This window comes from Saimiri boliviensis, chromosome 6, assembly GCF_048565385.1.
Source record: "Saimiri boliviensis isolate mSaiBol1 chromosome 6, mSaiBol1.pri, whole genome shotgun sequence".
Taxonomy (NCBI): Eukaryota; Metazoa; Chordata; class Mammalia; order Primates; family Cebidae; genus Saimiri; species Saimiri boliviensis.
In genome coordinates this window covers 75,410,145-75,428,964 of record NC_133454.1, presented here as the reverse complement: position 1 = coordinate 75,428,964, position 18,820 = coordinate 75,410,145, and the positions used below count along the sequence as shown (strand labels likewise).

At 43.7% G+C, this 18,820-nt stretch overlaps 1 protein-coding gene across 1 annotated transcript; it reads left to right on the top strand.

Moving 5' to 3' along the window:
- The first annotated feature begins 4,675 nt into the window (after positions 1–4,675).
- Positions 4,676–16,897, top strand: UBQLNL (ubiquilin like). Its single transcript, XM_003923359.4, is given in 7 exon segments — positions 4,676–4,912; positions 7,480–7,558; positions 8,979–9,064; positions 9,829–10,059; positions 10,870–11,035; positions 14,746–16,562; positions 16,565–16,897. Coding segments are annotated over 7 exon segments (2,949 nt in total).
- The last annotated feature ends 1,923 nt before the right edge of the window (positions 16,898–18,820 follow it).

The window sequence follows — 18,820 nt, the reverse complement described above, 5'->3', positions numbered from 1 at the left end:
ATATCAGAGTCTACTTTTTTTTTTCGTACTTTAAGTTCTGGGATACATGTACAGAACAAGCAGGTTTGTCACATAGGTACACACGTGCCACAGTGGCTTGCTGCACCCATCAACCATTATCTACATTAGATGTTTCTCCTAATGCTATCCCTCCCCTAACCTCCCACCCCATGACAGGCCCCAGTGTGTGATGTTCCCCTCCCTGTGTCCATGTGTTCTCCCACTTATGAGTGAGAACATGTGGTGTTTGATTTTCTGTTTTTGTATTAGTTTGCTGATAATGATGGTTTCCAGATTCATCCATGTCCCTGCAAAGGACAGGAACTCATCGTTTTTTTGTGGCTGCATAGTATTCCATGGTGTAGATGTGCCACATTTTCTTTATCCAGTCTATCATTGATGGGTATTTGGGTTGGTTTCAAGTCTTTGCTATTGTAAACAGTGGTGCAATAAACATACGTGTGCATGTGTCTTTATAGTAGAATGATTTATAATCCTTTGGGTATATCTCCAGTAATGGGATTGCTGGGTCAAATGGTATTTCTGGTTCTAGATCCTTGAGGAATCGCCACACTGTCTTCCACAATGGTTGGGTTAATTTACACTCCTACCAACAGTGTAAAAGCATTCCTATTTCTCCACATCCTCTCCAGCATCTGTTATTCCCTGACTTTTTAATGATTGCCATTCTAACTGATATGAGATGGTATCTCATTGTAGTTTTGATTTGCATTTCTCAGAGCCTACTTTTATGATTGTTATAAACTCTGGCTGTATTTTAAAATTTTAATTAATTTACATTTTGGTTATTTAAAAATTTTAATTGACAAACATTAATTGTACATATTATAGGGTCCTTTGTAATGTGATTATATTTGTATACATTGTGAAATGACTAAAGCAGGCTAATTAACTTATTCACACCTCACATACTTTTTTATGGTAAGATCATTTAACATCTATTCTTTTAGAAATTTTGAAGTATTCAATACATTATTATTAACTATAGTCACCATGCTGTGCAACAGATCACTAAAATATATACCTCTAGTCTAACTGAAACTTTTAACATGGACTCCCCAGCCTGGTAACCACTATCGTACTGTCTACTTCAATGTGAACTCTAGTTACTTAAAATTAAGCCACATCTGACTGTATGAGAGTTCTGCTTTCTGTGCCAACTTGCAAAAATGCCCACAGATACCAGAAGATTTTCTAGGATTCTATTATTCTCTTCTGGTTATTACCATGTTGCTGAGAACATGGATTGACCAAGAGATAATATTTTTTAAAGTTTATGAAAGGAATAATAAATAATACAGAATGGAAGCAATTTAAAAGCACATACTCCTTTCATCCTAGTAGGCATTCAAACCCATGGTTATACGCTAATACATGTGAATGGCTCTCATGAAAGACACATCGTGCAAGAAACCCCAACAAAAAGGAAACTGATGTCTGTACTGATGTCTTCTATTCCTCCTTCTACTATATATCTCTGGTTCCATCACCTGCTATTATTTTTCTACCCTCTGCTCCAGGAAGGTTTATTTATTTCTATGGCTGCGTAAACTTTTTGCTGGTTATGCTGTATTTTAGTTCTTATATGCTATCTTGCTCATCTCATAGGATCAGTACTAGGATTAAAAAATGTAGATAAATGTGCTTTGCAGATTTTAAAATGCTATTCTAATCTTAGCTGCTATGTTAGTATCTTTTTAATAAATTTAAATGGTACAAGTGCGGTTTTATTACATGGACATATTGCATAGTGGTGAAGTATGAACTTTTAGCGTATTCATCAATTCTAATAATATTAGTTCTTCTGATCCATGAGCATGGGTTATTTTTTTATTTCTTTGCGTCATCTGCAATTTCTTTCATCAGTGCTTCGTGGTTCTTCTTGTAGAGATATTTAACCTCCTTGGTTAAATGTATTCCTAGGCATGTTTTTGGTAGTAATTATAGGTGAGATTGCCTTCTAGACTTGGTTCTCTGCTTTATTGTTATTGGTACATAGAAATGCTACTGATTATTGTATGTTAGTTTGTATCTTGAAATTTTACTGAATTCATTTACTAGATCTAGAGTTTTTTGGACATAATTTTGGGGTTTTCTATGTATAAAATTGTATTGTTAGCATACAGAGATAATTTGACTTCTTCCTTTCTAAGTTGAATGCCTTTTCTTTCTTTCTCCTGCCTAATTTTTCTGGCTACGAATTCCAGTACCATATTGAATAGTAGTATGGCAGATGAGAAGGGTGCAGCTATTCCTGCCAAGAACAAGATAGAAGGCAGAGGCTGAGGCTGGGAGGGCAGGGTTGTAAAGGGGTCCTCAGCTTCCTCTTCCTCCCCTTCACATAGCTTATGGGAGGAAATGGAAAGAGAAATGCGTGTTGCAGACATGGGTGATCTGGGGGAGTTGTCCCTGAACCTTTTCCAAGGGGAAGTGTGCTAGTAGAGCCCACACCCTGAGTACAAGAATTTCTCATGTTTCTTAAGTGTCTTCTTAATGTATGTGTTGTGCTTGCCCTGTGGTTTCGGGAGAGACGTTCCCAGACCCTGAGGGAGCTGACAGTTTTCTTGTGTTGTGAAGACTGGGCCTGCCGTGTGGTAAGTTGGGCCCTGCGAGGGTGTTCCCAAGGTCCAGAGAAGCCCCTAGGGCCCCATTGTGAGTTGGGCAGGGTCAAGTTTTGCAACTTGACAAAGCCTCATCCTTTAGAAGGAAGTTCTGGCTCCTAAGCCAATATGACTCCTACGTGAGAAAGTCTCATACACTTTATTGCCTGTCTCTACTCTGCAGGAGTCAGGGTGTGGGGATGTGAGAGAAGTTCCAGGAGGCAGCGCTGCCAAGAGGGCTGCATGGGAAGCTTGAGATCTCAAGCAGGACCAGACATTCTAGTCTCTGCTCACCTGCCCCAGGTTCCTCAGTCTCCAGTACAGGTTAGGATATCAGATTCTATCTCTCATGAAGTTCAAGGACATAACTCTGGTTCTCAGGTGGGGCATGGAAAGCTCACCTTACCTTAGAGCTTTCTTTCAGGCTGTTGTTGGTTGTCTACTGAAATCCAGGTAAGCAGAGTGTTCCCTTGCCTCCCCTTGTTACCGCTTTCAGCAGACCGTCAGTTGCACTGTCACCATGGTATCTAATTCCAGCCCTTTCTACTGCAGCCCAGCCCTGATGCTCTTCTGCATCCTTAGTGGGCCTCAGATTTTCTCAAACTGAGTTCTATAGAACTCAAATATTTTCTTTTCTTTTCTTTTTAACTTTTAAAATTCAGGGGTGCAAATATAAATTTGTTGCATAGGTAAACTTGTGTTATGGGGTTTTGTTGTACAGATTATTTTGTCATCCAGGTATTAAGCCTAGTACCCAATAGTTATTTTTTCTGACCCTCTCCTTCTGCCCACTCTCTACTCTCTAAAAGGCCCCAGTGTGGGGAGCCCAACATATCTTCTCACGGAAAAAGAACAGAGGAAAGAAGAACCACAAAGTTGAGTTAAGGGATGGATATTCACACTGGTTATAGAACAAATTAAGTTCCATCAACCAGATTCCTAGAGCTCTTGTGGACCAGACCTGGAGAAGGAGGTGTAAGAAGTCACGGGCAGATGGAAAAATGTGCCAGACAGACTGGAGAAATGAAATGTTTTGGAGAGTTTGGAGTCTGAGCTTAAAAAGTGGCTTCTGGAAATTGATCATGAAACAGGAGCTTTGAGCATCTGTCAGTGAATAGAGTAGAAAATAGCCATCCTATTAATATGCTTCCTTCCTTCTGGCCTATATATCTCCTAGGGTGGAGGGAACACAGAGGCTGTACTGTAGTTGGAAGAATTCGGTGTAGAGAACACGAATTACTTCCTCTGGCACAAGTGATTAGTGAAAACATAACCCAATGTCTCCTGTGCCTGGGCTGATGGGGATCATTATATCCAGAGGAGAGGCCTATCAGAAGAATATGGCCTTTAGTCAGATGAGTTTAGATTCAAATCCTAGCTCTTCTGTTTACCTGCTGTGTGACCTGGAGTAAATTTGTTAATCTCTCAGGAACAAAATTCTTTGATTTGTCATATGAGAATGTTAGCAAACACACTAGACTGTTAGAGAATTCATAGTTGAGTATCTGATGAATTCCCAGAAAAGTGCCTCACACGAAGAGGGCGTTCGGCAAACACTCTAGCATCCTAAGCCCTAGCATCACACTCATTCATTTAAAATCTCTCTACAATTGCCGGTTGCCTCTCAGAGTCCTCATTTATATCCTGCAGGGACACAGCCAGATGGAAGCAGAAGATCACTGGATCCTGCACTGCCAGCTGTCAATCAGAGCTTGTTGATCTCTGGTTCTGGGCCCTCTGTCCTGCTGGGGGTATCAGGACTGGAAGCTCAACATGCCTGGCTCTCTGTGCCTGTGTGCCTGCTCTACATGGCAGCTTTGGTAGGGAATGCCCTTCTCCTGGGGCTGGTATTTGCTGACAAGACACTCTTGGCACCCATGTACCCACTGCTGGAGCTTCTGGCAGCTGCCGATTTGGTTCTGGCCACATCCACAGTGCCCAGAGCTCTGGCTGTACTTTGGGGCTTGTGAAGTGAGATCTCATTTGGAGCCTGTTTGGCTCAACTCTTTGCTGTCCATGTGGCCTCCATTGCTGAATTCTCAGTGCTGCTGGCCATGGCTGTAGACTGCTACACGGCCATCTGCCAGCCTTTGCGCTATGGGGCGTTGCTGACCCAGCGTGTGGTAGGTCTAGTGGCTGGGGCAGCTGTGACCTGTGGTGTCTGTGTCATGGTGAATCCTGTGATCTTGTTCAAGAGAATGCCTTACTGTGGGCAGTGTACCCCACCAGACACATACTGCGAACACATAGATGTGGCTTTGCTGGCATCTGGATATGTGCCCCAACATCTGGTATGGCCTGGCCAACACACTGCCCTGGATGTAGGGCTCGTAGGTGCTTCCTATGCCCTCATTCTCTGTGTTGTCTGCTGCCTGCCATCCTGTGGTGCCCATTGCAAGGCTCTGGGTAACTGTGGGGCCATGCTAGTGTCACTGGTCTCTTCTGTACCCCTGCCCTCTTCTCTTTCCTCACTCACCATTTTGGTTGTCACACAGTACCCAGCCATATTGACATCCTATTGGCTAACCTCTACATGGTGGTGTCTCCAGCTCTCAGTCCTGTGTTTATGGAATGCTGACTAGACAGATTGTTCAGAGGCTCAGGCACTTGCTTTGACTTTTCTGGACAGAAGCAGTGAAGAAGTGGGCCCTGAGAGGGCCTCCCCACAGGAATAAATGTGATCCCTGTTTTCTTCAGCGTGTGTGCCCAGATGACCAAGTGATGCTGCAGGACCTGTCTGAGTAGGGCTCCGATTAAAGCATCTCCATCGTCTTGTCAGGTGGACCTATGCTCGCTCCAGCCTTATTTTATCACCTATTCTGTAGGCAGAGTACACTGAACTGACCTCTCTTTGCTCAGCTGTACAGTGCCTGGTCTATTCCTGATATCTCTAAGTCCGTATTGATCTCCATAGATGGATTACACACATATGAAAGTGGTTGGTCCCAGACTGTGACAGGCTAGGAGGTCTAGGACACAGCCTGAGGACTAGGATCATAGATTTTCTCCATCAGTTTATCTATCCAAAACCAGATTAATGGAAGATATCTCTGAGTTGGGCTCCTTGTGCAATGTCTGACACTAAGCAGGACTCTGCTTGCTGAGGGGATAAAGACAGGAGGATCTGGAGAAATGGTATTATGTGAATAAAGCAGAACACAGTTCTGGAAATGGGCATGGTTTCTGACCTGGGTGATTAATACCTACAGCTTGGAAGACCTGTTGGCTTTGGATGTGGAGAGTGGACAATACTGTAGCTTCCTCACTAAGCTCTTTCTCTACTTTAATCAGATACTAAGGCTACTCTTGTGTTTTCAACCTGTGCTAAGGGTTATTAGTAGATGGCAAAATATGGGGACGACAACTCCAGCATCAGTTGTCATGCTTCATGCTCTATCTGTTCTTTTGTTTTTCCTTTCCTATGTCCCTTCTTCTGTAAGATGCCTTAGTTCTAGTGTCACTCACCTGTACGTTAATCCCAGACAGGTTTCCTGCTTCATGCAGCTTAGGTTTCCTAAACTATTCCTCTCTTATCTTCCTAACCTCCATGCTCCTCTGCTGTTTTCTACAGCAGGGCCAGGCTAGAGAAGCTAATGAAGAATGGGTCTCTGGCCTTGAGCATGGAATGAAAGGGGGAGAATACATAAAGTAAGATAAGGATATAATCTCTTAGCAATGATTGTCCAACAAAGCTCTGGGAATGTCTTCCTGTAGTCGTATAGCCACACAACTTCTCAGATCTTTCCCCAGAAGGGAAGTGGCAGCTTCATATACCTTTCTCTATTAGGTATATATGCCAGGGCAAGGATTCCAAAGGATGAGATGAGTAACCAGAGGAACTTTATACTAAGCAGCCATCTTATCTAAAGTTTAAGGTCTGAGAAAAATAAAGAAACAATAAAGGATAGAGGTAGTAGAGCTACAGAGACAACATTCCTCAACAGAAAAATCGAACAACACATTCTTCATAGAAAATCTGACATTCTCCTAGGCACTTGAATGTGACAGTACCCATTGTCTGAGAAATACTCAAGAGGGATAGCAGAAGAAAAGAGAATAGTTTTGGGTGGCTGGCACTAAGAGCACTGAGCTTTGTGACTCAGTGCCTACACCGAGGCCTCAGGAACTACACTCTTCCTTCTCTACAGGGACAACAGCAGTTCACAGGCCAGAAGACTTGAGGCTCCACAGCCTCCTGTGGCAGGTTAGGAAATATTGGAAGGGAGCTTTCTTAAAGGACAGGCAGCAGAGGCAGCTGGCATTAAGACCAGAGGAACTGCGGGAAGCATTTGAGTAGCAGAATGGATGGAAAAGTTTACAGTAGCTGGCATAGCGCAGCAGATAAATTGCTAGGGGTGAAGGAAGGTATATAATAGAGCAGTCCATTACAGTGTTGCTGAAGTGATCCCCCCAGATATACACTTTGGCCCTCATCCAAGTGCACACAGTTAAGTAAATGACTTCTGTTCTTGAGACTGAACAGGTAGAGTTGCATTTCCTTCTTGAGACTTCCCTTTCTCAAAGTTGAGGGGAACATCATAATCCCTCCTGAAAGGGACCCATCCCAGGGCCCCCACAGGATGTCTCAGGTTTACCTTAATCTCTTTGGACAAGAGGACCCAGAAGGGTAGGGGAAGATCTAAGACTAGGGATGGATGAGAAAGACTGTGTTTGTAGTAATAAACTCACTACCCCATGTTGGAGGCAGCAATCTGTCCCTTTCCATACCCCCCCACACCCCCTTCATCCTCTCAGCCCTTTCAAATGTCAAAATTTATACCCCCTCCTATTGAGACTCTTTACTTAGACTAGAAATAAAAGTCCAGGGGAGCCCTAAGTACTTACTCCACTCCCGTAGTTGATGCAAGATGCAGCCTGTTACAGTTCTTCTGACCGCACTACAGCTGCTGTCCCTGGTGCTGCCAGGAGAGCCTCAGGTACAGGCAAAGGGTGGAGGGATCACAGCAGTAGATGGAGATTGCTTTGTACTTTGGCCTGGCTTTCTTCACCACTCTGATTCTGTTCAAGAACCTCCAAGTTCTGGGAGAAAGTGAGGGTAGACAGAACTAGGGAGGGAGAAAAGCAAGATGGGACACCCTGTATGCTCTGGTATGCTCTGATTTTCCCTTTGCTTGTATGTATGAGCATAAGGGGAGCAAAGAAAGACAAAGGTGAAGCCAATGGAGAAAGGAACTCTGGGCTGTATACACTAATTAATTATGAGGCTCAGTTTTCTGCAAAAATCTGCCACTTTCTTCCCATGATCAAGACGCAAGGGCTCAAGGTAGTTATAAAAGATTGTGTAATCTTTATTTTATTATTCTACAAAAGCTAAACTATTGGGCTGGAATAGCAGACTGAAGACATAACCAGATTAAGCTATCATCTTAAGAGAAGTCATCTCAGGGAAAAACAGGGTCCACGGACATTTTAATTCTGAGAGACTTTGTAAGGAAACCTCAGCGGGTATTGCATACACAATAAAAAAGTTGGAAAGGAGTCTTGATTGAATCTAGTACTGGTTTATCCAGCTCCAAAATGAGGCTAAGAGATGGATTTAGCGAAATATAACTAATATAAAGACTCTTACCAGAGGCAGGGCAGGCACTGTTCCAAGTACTCTACAAATATTCGTTGTCTGTCTATCTATCATCTCTATAGCTGTATTTATAATTCTTAAAACAATAAGATAAACATCACATTTCCCCCCATTATGCATATTAAGACAATGGGGCACAGAGAAATTAAGTAATTTGCCCAGTGTTCCAGAGTCAGGATTAGAACTCAGGAAATATGGCTATGGAATCAGTGGGTTTGGGCTCTGAGTATGCAAATAATATGATAGGCATATGACAGGGAGTAGAGATCAAATTATGCACCTCTGTAAAACATCACCCTCTGACTCTTTCTAGCTGAAGCAAGAGAGCTGCCTCCCTGCCTTACCCTCTTGTCCTCTGCCGCATACCCACCCCAACATAGCTTTGATGTTTGCCACTTCCTTAGGTGTCAGAGGATAAGATCTAGAACAAAGATGGGACCTGGGGGCAGCTTGAAGCATTGTCACTTATTTGTCATATAACTTAGCAAGATATTTTTAGACTCTTAGAAGCTCATGTTTTTCAACTATAGAATGTGGGTTGCGAGTCACCCTCCGTTATGTCTTGTGAATGCTAAATATCCATCTAGACTGGTGTATCATGGTATTGTTACTGCTAATGCTTCTTTGATGATTTGAAACTCTCTGTCCCGGCTGTCTTCAATACAAGGTAAAGTTGTGGGAATCTGCCAGACCTCCAGAGTGGGGATACTGTAGACAACTGATGCTTCCTAAGCCTATCCCCTAACACACCTCTGCAGACCAGCTTTGCTCTCTCCCACAAGGCCTTGAAGAAAAATCAGATTCCAGCAATGTGAACGGCAGCCACATTCAGCCAGTGCATGAGGTAGGGTGAGGTAGGCCCCACCAATAGGTGCTGGAAGGGACCTGAAGCTTCAATGCTGGGAAATCAAGGGAAGTATAACTCAACCCCCTAACAGAGGGATGCCCAAACTGACAGTCAAGAAGACCCCTGTGCAGAGCCAATGCTTCTCTGGCACTCCAAAGTAGGCTCAACCTCTTCTGCTTCATGTCGGCAAACAGCCCATGGTGCCCCAACATATTTCATTATGCTTAGTGTGCCTGTGGCCATACTTTGCAGCTGGTGAGAAGTGTGTCAAGCTCTGTGGATGAAGGAGGCACATGCTGTTGTGTAGTTCACCTATCCAACAACCCCATCCTCCTGCAGCAGCTGGAACAGCTGTATAGTACAGCTCAGGAGCTCATTTGCAAGTATGAGCAGAAGCTATCCAGAGCAAGTGCTTGATCTGTGGGCTGGGACTGGGAGTTATCCAAGCAGAATCTCTATTAAACACTGCATGGGGATGAATTCCTGGAAGTAAATGAATTGAAGGAAGTGGCACAGCCCTCATCTTTGAGATGAATCCTTAGAATGAAGGGAAATTCTGTACTATCCTTAGAATCTCCAGTGATAGTAACAGACTATAGAGAGGCTTATTTAGGGGGTGCCTCCCATAGCAATGGATGAATTAATGGATATGGGCCCACTGGAAGATGAAAATAGGGCAATTTTGTCCTGGGAGGACACAACCGAATGGGAGAAGCCACAGGTGTTGACATTTGGGGCAACTTCCTGTTCATTCCCCACAGGCCCAGGTCAGTGAGTATGCACGCACCATTGAAGATCAAGACAATGAGGTTCTGGAAATAAGCCATATACTGAAGTCCAGGAATCCCAGTGCCCTTACTTCTCCCTATGAGAACCCAGCCTTCAACCTGCTGCACCTGGAGCTGGAGGGAGCACAGGAGTTGGTGACTCAACTTAAGGCCAAGGGAGGCGTTAGTGTGGCTGGGGACCTCCTCTATCGACTCCAGAGCCAGGTATATGAATGGATTAAAGAATACCCCTCCCTAGGCTGGGTGCAGTGGCGCAGGCTTATAACCTCAGCACTTTGGGAGGCTGAGGCTGAGGCTGAGTTTGAGACCAGCTTGGCCAACATGGTGAAACCCCATCTCTACTGAAAATACAAAAATTAGCCCATCATGGTGGTGGGCACCTGTAATCACAGGTACCCGGGAGGCTAAGGCAGGAGAATCTCTTCAACCCGGAAGACAGAGGTTGCAGTGAACTCAGATGGCGCCACTGCTCTCCAGCCTGGGCAACAGAACAAGACTCTGTTTTAAAAAGAAAAATTAAAAAAACAAAAACAAAAACAAAATAAACCTCTTCCTCTCACAGCCCCTTGTCTTCTCTAACCTCACAAATTGGACAATTTCTAACATTATTTCTTTCTGGGGGAAGAAAACTCTGAGCTGAGGAATATGACAGCCAGAATTCAGTTTTTTTTTTGAGACGGAGTTTCGCTCTTGTTACCCAGGCTGGAGTGCAATGGCGCGATCTCGGCTCACCGCAACCTCCTCCTCCTGGGTTCAAGCAATTCTCCTGCCTCAGCCTCCCGAGTAGCTGGGACTGCAGGCGTGCGCCACCATGCCCAGCTAATTTTTTGTATTTTTAGTAGAGACGGGGTTTCATCATGTTGACCAGAATGGTCTTGATCTCTTGACCTCGTGATTCACCCGCCTCGACCTCCCAAAGTGCTGGGATTACAGGCGTGAGCTACCGTGCCGGGCTTCAGAATTCAGTTTTAAGAACGCTCTGCAACCCACTTCCCGGGCATCTCATTTCAATAGGTGACTAACGCCAGTCTCACTCTCAGGCTTTTGGCTGACTCTGACCAGCGCAGCTTTGATGCTCTCCAAAAGGAGGTGGATGTCCTTGAGAGTCAACTAAGTGAATGTGAGAGAGATAAAGAGAAGGGACAGGCCTCCAGATACCCTGGACCACCCCTCCCCCCTGGTGAGTTCACAGACTGAATTTCTCAAGGCCTTATCTCTCCAGAGACCAGGTTGAGAGTGCATATTGGCTATGGTAAACTGAGGGAAGAGAAGTACAAATCTTTTTTTTTTTTGAGACGGAGTCTTGTTCTGTCTCCCAGGCTGGAGTACAATGGCGCAGTATCAGCTCACTGTAACCTCTGCCTCCTGGGTTCAAGTAAGTCTCCCGCCTCAGGCTTCCAAGTAGCTGGGATTACAGGTGCACACCACCACACCCAGCGAATTTTTGTATTTTTAGTAGAGACAGGGTTTTTTCATGTTGACCATGCTGATCTTCAGCTCCTGACCTCAGGTGATCCACCAGGCTTGGCCTCCCAAGGTGCTGGGATTACAGGCCTGAGTCACTGCACCCGGCTAAAATATAAATCTTGATAGAGTTATCTTTCATTTCTTTGTTTTGTGTGTCACTAAAAAATGCAGACCGAGATTGATATATTCTTATACATGGGCATATGTATACATAGACATAGGAACACCCATAATCAGGCATACATAATAACCTATGTTCATGCAAAATCAACCTGCCGATATGCTTGTATATGCACTCAGGTGCATAAATATAAACTCAAATCCACACATAGTTACTATACTTTCACACTCAGCTACCAGTGAGTTGTGTGCTTTAAACCTGGCTCATATCTTGCTTGCTTTCTCCTCCAGCTTCTTGTGCCCATGGAGACCTCCAGAAAGTTAGCAAAGCCCTTGTGGTGCAGCTCAATTGGAGAGGCTTCTCATACAAGGCAGGTGCCTGGGGCCGAGATTCAGCACCCAATCCAGCCTCTTCCCTTTACTAGGTGGCCCCTCTACGTACAGATGGCAGGTGAGCCCTGAGTGACTTCTGCAATCAGGTTAATTTCAAATGTCTCCTACCCTGACCCGAAGGTTTCTTTCTAGCCCCAGGGCAGCCGCTTCTCTCTATTTCAAGTATGCTCCAAAGCAAACCTAGCCTAGGCCTGACAGGTCACCTCCTAATGCTCTTCTCATGAGACAAGCATGGCCCAGACTGCCCTGAGCTTCCTTCACAAATCCACTGTCTAACAATTTTAATACCATAGTAACTCAAATATGGTTCTACTTCTACTCTTGATTCTGTATAAAGGACAAACTCTTCTACATCTGGGCCTCACAATCCTAACTTCCTGCCTAGAAGTTCAGAACATGTCTCTGGCCAAGCTTGAGATTTGATCTTAAGCCAATCTATGTTTGAAACTCAGTACTGCCATTTAAGCTAAAGTGACCTTGGGAAAATGAATTAACATATCACAGCCTTTTTTAGCCATATGTAAAATGAAGATAATTATAAATATATGGGAAGATTACATGAGATTACATAGAAAAGTATGTACAACATAGGTGCTGATACATATTTATTAGATAAAAGAATGACTAAAAAAGTCAATACATAGATGAATAAGACCTTCAACAAACTGTCAGCCTTGCTAGGGAGGTAGGCTCAACACACAGAATGTTAAAAGTCAGTGTGTGTGGAAATGTGATATAGACCCATTGTGAGAGAGAGACATGAAGACATGAATATAGGTTGAAGCAGTCATTGAAGAGCCCCAGTTGAAGCTCAACTCAGAAAGATTAGTGTTACTGAACATTAGTATAACTGAAAATAATGTTCTCTAATTTCTATGCTTATATAAAATGTATTATATGGGCTACACTTTGTAGCATATAAAATACATTTACATGCCTTGGAACCCTCTCAAAATCTTTATGGGTAATTAGGACTTACCAAAGTTAGGAGATAAGATTACTCATAACTGACAGGTAATTTAAAGAACTTTCCAATGTGACCTTGTGAGAACAAATTTCCCTGAATCCAGCTCCAGAAATATGTCCTGTTACAGGACCCTGGCATCTCAAGAACAGGTGGAAGGAAGGAAGGCAGTGGAGTCTAGATACAGAAGAATGTCCATAAGGAAGAAAAAAATAATAGCTACTATGTTTTGATTGCTCATTGAAACAAATACTCTACTAATTGTTTTCTTTGCTTTATTTTGGTCAGTCCTAACAGTCAATAAAGTAGTTCCCTTTCTTATCTCTACCTTCCTTTGAGGTCCCTGGGGATAAAAGGGGCAAAATCTTGGTCTGAAAATCAATTTTCATTGTCCTGGATTGATCTCACTTTTGAGGGCAATTGCAAGAGAAGTGCTTAGGCCTGAGTATTGCTGTAGTAAGTTAGCAACCAGTAACACAGCATGGTGAGGATCTGACATGGATGGTGCTGGGGGTCTATATATTCTCAATAAAGAATCATTGATTTGGCAGCAGAAAGTCTCCTGGCCAACTGTCTGTCATCCCTTAGATTGTCTTCAATACAGGCTTGAATTGTATTGAAGCTCAATAGAGGCTTGAGTTCTTTGCTTGTTCCTTACCTGTCTGTGTTGTGCTCCTCCCTCTCCAGGCAGGTTGATGGAACATATAAAATCCAGACCCTGAAGCCTTCCTTGCAACACAGAAATGCATATACTTTCATATACACATTCAATGAGACATATATGTTCTCACTCATACAAAAAATTATTTCCAACTGCACCTAAACATCAGCATAGACATAAATACACATTTTAACATATCTATTAATAGAAATGTAATCAGCTTCTAAATAAAAATCAAACACAATTCTCCAAATTTATATGGGACCAATAATTCAGCTTTTTAGTTGCCTGCACCTGTCCCCTTAAAATTTTACTACTAACCACCTCCTTTCCCACCTTTTGATTTACAGACAACATTCCCCCTTCATGCTTTGCCATAAAGGTGGCACACAAGAGTGGGTTAGGACATTGAAACAAATCATTCTAAAACTTCTGCTATAATGAAATGTAGAGGAGATCAAGTGATATGTGAATAAAACGTATTATAAAAAACAGCTCATTCATATTTAGTTTGGAATGTCCCTACGAAGAGCCTTCCTGGTTACCCGTACTCCTGCTTCCTAGGACAGAGGAACATTTTCCCCACCATATGGGAGCACAATTAACTTTAGAATCCCAAAATCTAGACTGTAAATAAGGCCCACATTTCCAGATCATTAAAACAATTAAACAGCTCCTCCCTATGGGAGAGACTGCATTCTTACAGGAGTGTGGTTTTATCTATGGCTTCAGAAGACCCAACTTTTCATAGAAGTCTGACATCCCTATCAGGAACATACACATAGTATCATACAGAAACACAGGTTCCACATTTAAAATTTGTTTTTTATTTACTTTTCTGTGTTCTTACTCGTTCTATCCTGAGAACTTCATCCCTGTTTTCTGAAAAACTATTTTAATTTATTGTAGGGACTTGGACCCCTCTTTAATTTATTGTAGGGACCTGGACCCCTCTTTAATTTATTGTAGGGACCTGGTCCTCCTTCCCCAGCTGGCCCAGGGTGGCTGTGAGGATAGCACTGACATCACAATACCCCTTTTCTGAAGATTCATGTCCTGGGTGGGTGGGGTAGGAGGAGGGGTAGCCCTAGAAGTCATAACCACTTTGTCCACCATGGATGAAGTATGAATCAGTAGCCACACCAGGCCTCAGCTGGGCCACATCTGGAGAATTGAGGTAAGGGCACAACATCGCAAAATACCTGGTCCCAGCCTGGCCACTCATCCCTTTTTGGGCAACAAGAACACTATCCTGTGGCCTGAGAACACAGAATCTGAGACAAAGGCCTGCAGACACCTTATCCTGCCCTCACCCTTTCTGCCCCTGCTTCCTCCTGCTCCCTGTCTGTCTACCCATTAAAGCTCATGCATGTAATCTCTTGAACATCCAGGATGTCCCAGAGTGGGTGTTCTTCAGGTCTTCCTGCAGACAAAAATATCTCTTCAAGTGCCATTCAAGTGATAGTGAAGACTGCAGGCAACCAGAAGGACTTTATGGTGGCTAATGACATCTCGGTGAGGCAGTTCAAGGAGAAGCTATCGGCTCACTTCCAATGCCAAATGGACCAACTTGTGCTGGTCTTCATGGGCCGTCTTCTCAAAGACCATGACACGCTGAGTCAGAGGGGCATTATGGATGGTCACACCATCTACCTGGTCATTAAGTCCAAGCACGGCTCCAGATCTCTGGCCCATTCCTTCCAGGACCTGCCAACGGATGATCCCTGCCACCGGGACAGAAACACTGAAGGAAACAGCAGTGGGGTGCACCAACCAACAGGTACGAATGAAGCTCCAGTGAAATTGGCCCACTATATGGGATCTGATACACCCAAAGTGCATACCCAGAACTTGGAAGTGAGCCATCCAGAGCACATAGCACAGATGCTGGAGAATCCTAGCATTCAGAGGCTTCTGTCCAACATGGAGTTCATGCGGCAGTTCATCTTAAAACACCCAGACACGCAACAGTTGATGCAGCAGAGCCCAGAGGTTTCCTGCCTTCTTGACAATTCTGAGATCTTATGGCAGACTCTGGAGCTGGCCAGGAACCTTGCTATGATTCAAGAGATAATGCAGCTCCACCAACCTTCGCAAAACCTTGACTATCCACTGAACCCTCAGCCACATCTGGGCTTAGAGACAATGCCAGTTGGGAATAATACCCTGGGTCAGAACTGTGCTGATGTCAGTGATCAAATGCTGAACAGCATGCAAGATTCTTTTGGAGGAAACCCTTTCTCAGCTTTCCTGGTTGGACAAGTGCTGGAACAAGTCCAGTCTTTATCTCCAACTCCACCACTGTCCCAGGAACGACGAGACCAGCTCCCACAGCATCCTACAACCCAAGTCATTTATAATAGCTCACGTGGTTTATCTTCAAACATCTCAGCCAATGACACCCCCAACAAGGTCAATCACACTTCCAAGGTCAACACTGCTACAATCTCCACCAAGGGCCAGAGCCATATCTGTGCCACTCAGCAGCCAGCTGGGATACCAGCCTTACCTAACATACAGTTTACCCAGCAGCCTCAAGAAGAATACAAGGGTGCCACCGTTTCTCTAAGTAGCTCTGGACAGATGTTAGAGGGTGATCTCCAGCTGTCAGATGAGCAGACCAGCTCCCAAGTAACAGGAGGCATGATGCAGTCGCTTATGAACACCCCCTACCTGGCAGCTCAGGTTATGCTGTTCATGAGTATGCCCAGGCTGTCTAAACAGTGGAGGCAGCAGTTGCCCACATTCCTGCAGCAGACACAGATTTCTGACCTGCTTATTGCTTTAGCCAACCCTAAAGCATCACAAGCAATATTGCAGATTGAGCAGAGTCTCCAGCTGCTGGCCACAGAGGCTCCTGTTCTTCTGCCTTGGGTTGCACTCTACCTGTGGGGCCTGGGTTGGCTTCCTGCTCCCAGCTGCAGCTACCTTGACACAGTGCCACAGTCCTGAAATGTTCCAGTTAGAGCTGAGCCCAAGGGACCTGAGTGCTGCCACAAGTCTGGAACAGTCCTGTAGAGGCTACAGTTCCCAGATGAGGATGCTTCACAACCTCTGCAAGCTCCTGAGATTTGTTTTAGCAAACAGATGGAATCTCTCCAGGTTCCCTGGGATTTGGGAACCATCATGCCAATCTTCAGGCACTCATTGCTGAAGGTAACACCAATGCTGCTACCCACAAGCTCAAGAGATTGCAGATTCTAACCACCATGCCTACTTGTTTGCTTGCTACCTGCCTGCTAACCCATCTGAACATCTCATTTGTTATTTCCACCTCTCCTGATGCTTCCAGCCAGGAGAAGTCCTGGAAAAGGAGTTATCAACCAGTGCTTCCTGTGCTGAAAAATAGATTATTGGCCACGGCTGGAACATCTGTCAATAAAATGGCTACACCTACTTGCACTGATCTGAGGTTTGACTTTACTTCTTTTATTTAAAAAAAAACTGTGCGATATCTGTCTCACCTACTATACATACGTTAACATACAAACCACATGTACATATTACTATATAGATAAAAAATGTTTTTATCTCTAAAACATGAGCATTTTGAGCATGGTATATGAAACTTGAACATGGTATATGAAACTGATCATTTTGAGCATGTCATCTCAGACAGGCACATGTATGTATACAAGCTCACATAGCACAAGATTCACATACACAGGCATATAGAGTACACATGCGAGTACACATAGTCATGTGCAAACACAGATGCAAATACCTAGAGACACCTAAACATACCCATACATAAGGAAAACAATCATAACATGCTCAAACAGAAAGAAACATATTACATGGATAGGTCCAGATATTGACTCATGACTGTCTGAATTTCTCAAACCCAAATTGTTCAAGTTTGAAAGTGGAACAGGAATAATACATGGGCCAGAATAGGGTGAATTCACATATCAACCCAGCCTAATGAACAGTCATCATCAGAGCCTCTTACTAATTGACATTGCCACCATTATAAGATGGTGATGGGCTGTCACCAATTTCTCTTTAGCATACAGAGATGCAGCTGCTGCCATCTCCATTATGTATCCCAGTCACCACAAATTCAGCCCTCCATGTGGCAGAGCACCTTCCAAGAGTATCATCTCCTTCAGTATATCTTATGTTTGTAGTTTGCATTTTCCATGGTTGCCAATGCCCCATCTTTTTCTCTTTCTGCCTCACCTGGAATATCACAGCATGGCAAGATATGAAATTACTTGTGTTTTAATTTTTCTATGATTAAATAATTTAATATACTCTTACCATAATACTTCAATGTTGTTTTAGGCATTGAAAAATAGCAGTGAAAAAACAAAGATCCTTTATTTATTGATTTTACTCTCTTTTGTGGAGATACAAGTTATGTTAGGTGGTAAGTGCTGTGAAGTAAAATGAATCAAAATGAGATATTCTACATATAAGGCAATCAGGGAAGGCCACTCTGAAAAGGTGGTGACATTTGAGCAGAAATCAGAAGTTATCAGGAGAACTTTACGTGCATTTCACTGAGACAAGGATGATCCAGTGGTTGTCTGAAAGTAAAAGCACCAAGGTAGGATTATTCCTGCTATTTTTATAAGAAGGCGATGTAGCTGAAATGGACAAAAAGGAGCGGTGACGGGGAAGAAGTCAAAGAGATTGTGAAAAGTTTTTTTTTTTTTTTTTTTTTTTTTCTTCCGAGACAAGAGTTTCACTCTTCTTGCCCAGGCTGGAGTGCAATGGCGCGATCTCTGCTCACCACAACCTCCACCTCCTGGGTTCAAACGATTCTCCTGCCTCAGCCTCCTGAGTAGCTGGAATTACAGGCATGTGCTGCCACACCTGGCTAATTTTATATTTTTAGTAGAGACAATTTCTCTATGTTGGTCAGGCTGGTCTCAAACTCCCTACCTCAGGTGATCCACCCTGATTACAGGTGACAGCCACTGAGCCTGGTTGATTTTGAAAAGCTTTATAGGTCTGGTGAAAACTTTGGATTTTATTGTGAATATAACAGACAGTCACTGGTGAGTTTTGAGCAAAGAAATTAAGTAATTCAGTTTATCAGTGTGCCTTCAGAGTAGAGACTAGACTGTGATAAAGGAAAACCAGGGAAACGGGGAAACCATTTAGGAGGCTTTTGCAATAGAGCAGTTGAGAAATAGTAGTTTCTTGCGCTATGGTGGGAGCAGGGGAGGTGGTGAGAAGTAGATTCTGGACTCTAAAGGGGACCCACACAAAGGAGATTTGTCTGCTCAACAGACCACCTTTTCTGAGCCCCAGCACGATCATCAGCAATAGTGAGGGATGGGCCTACAAACTTCAAGTGCTTCTAGAAAGCTCACTGCCAAAGATCCCTACTTCACTTCCACACCTACCAA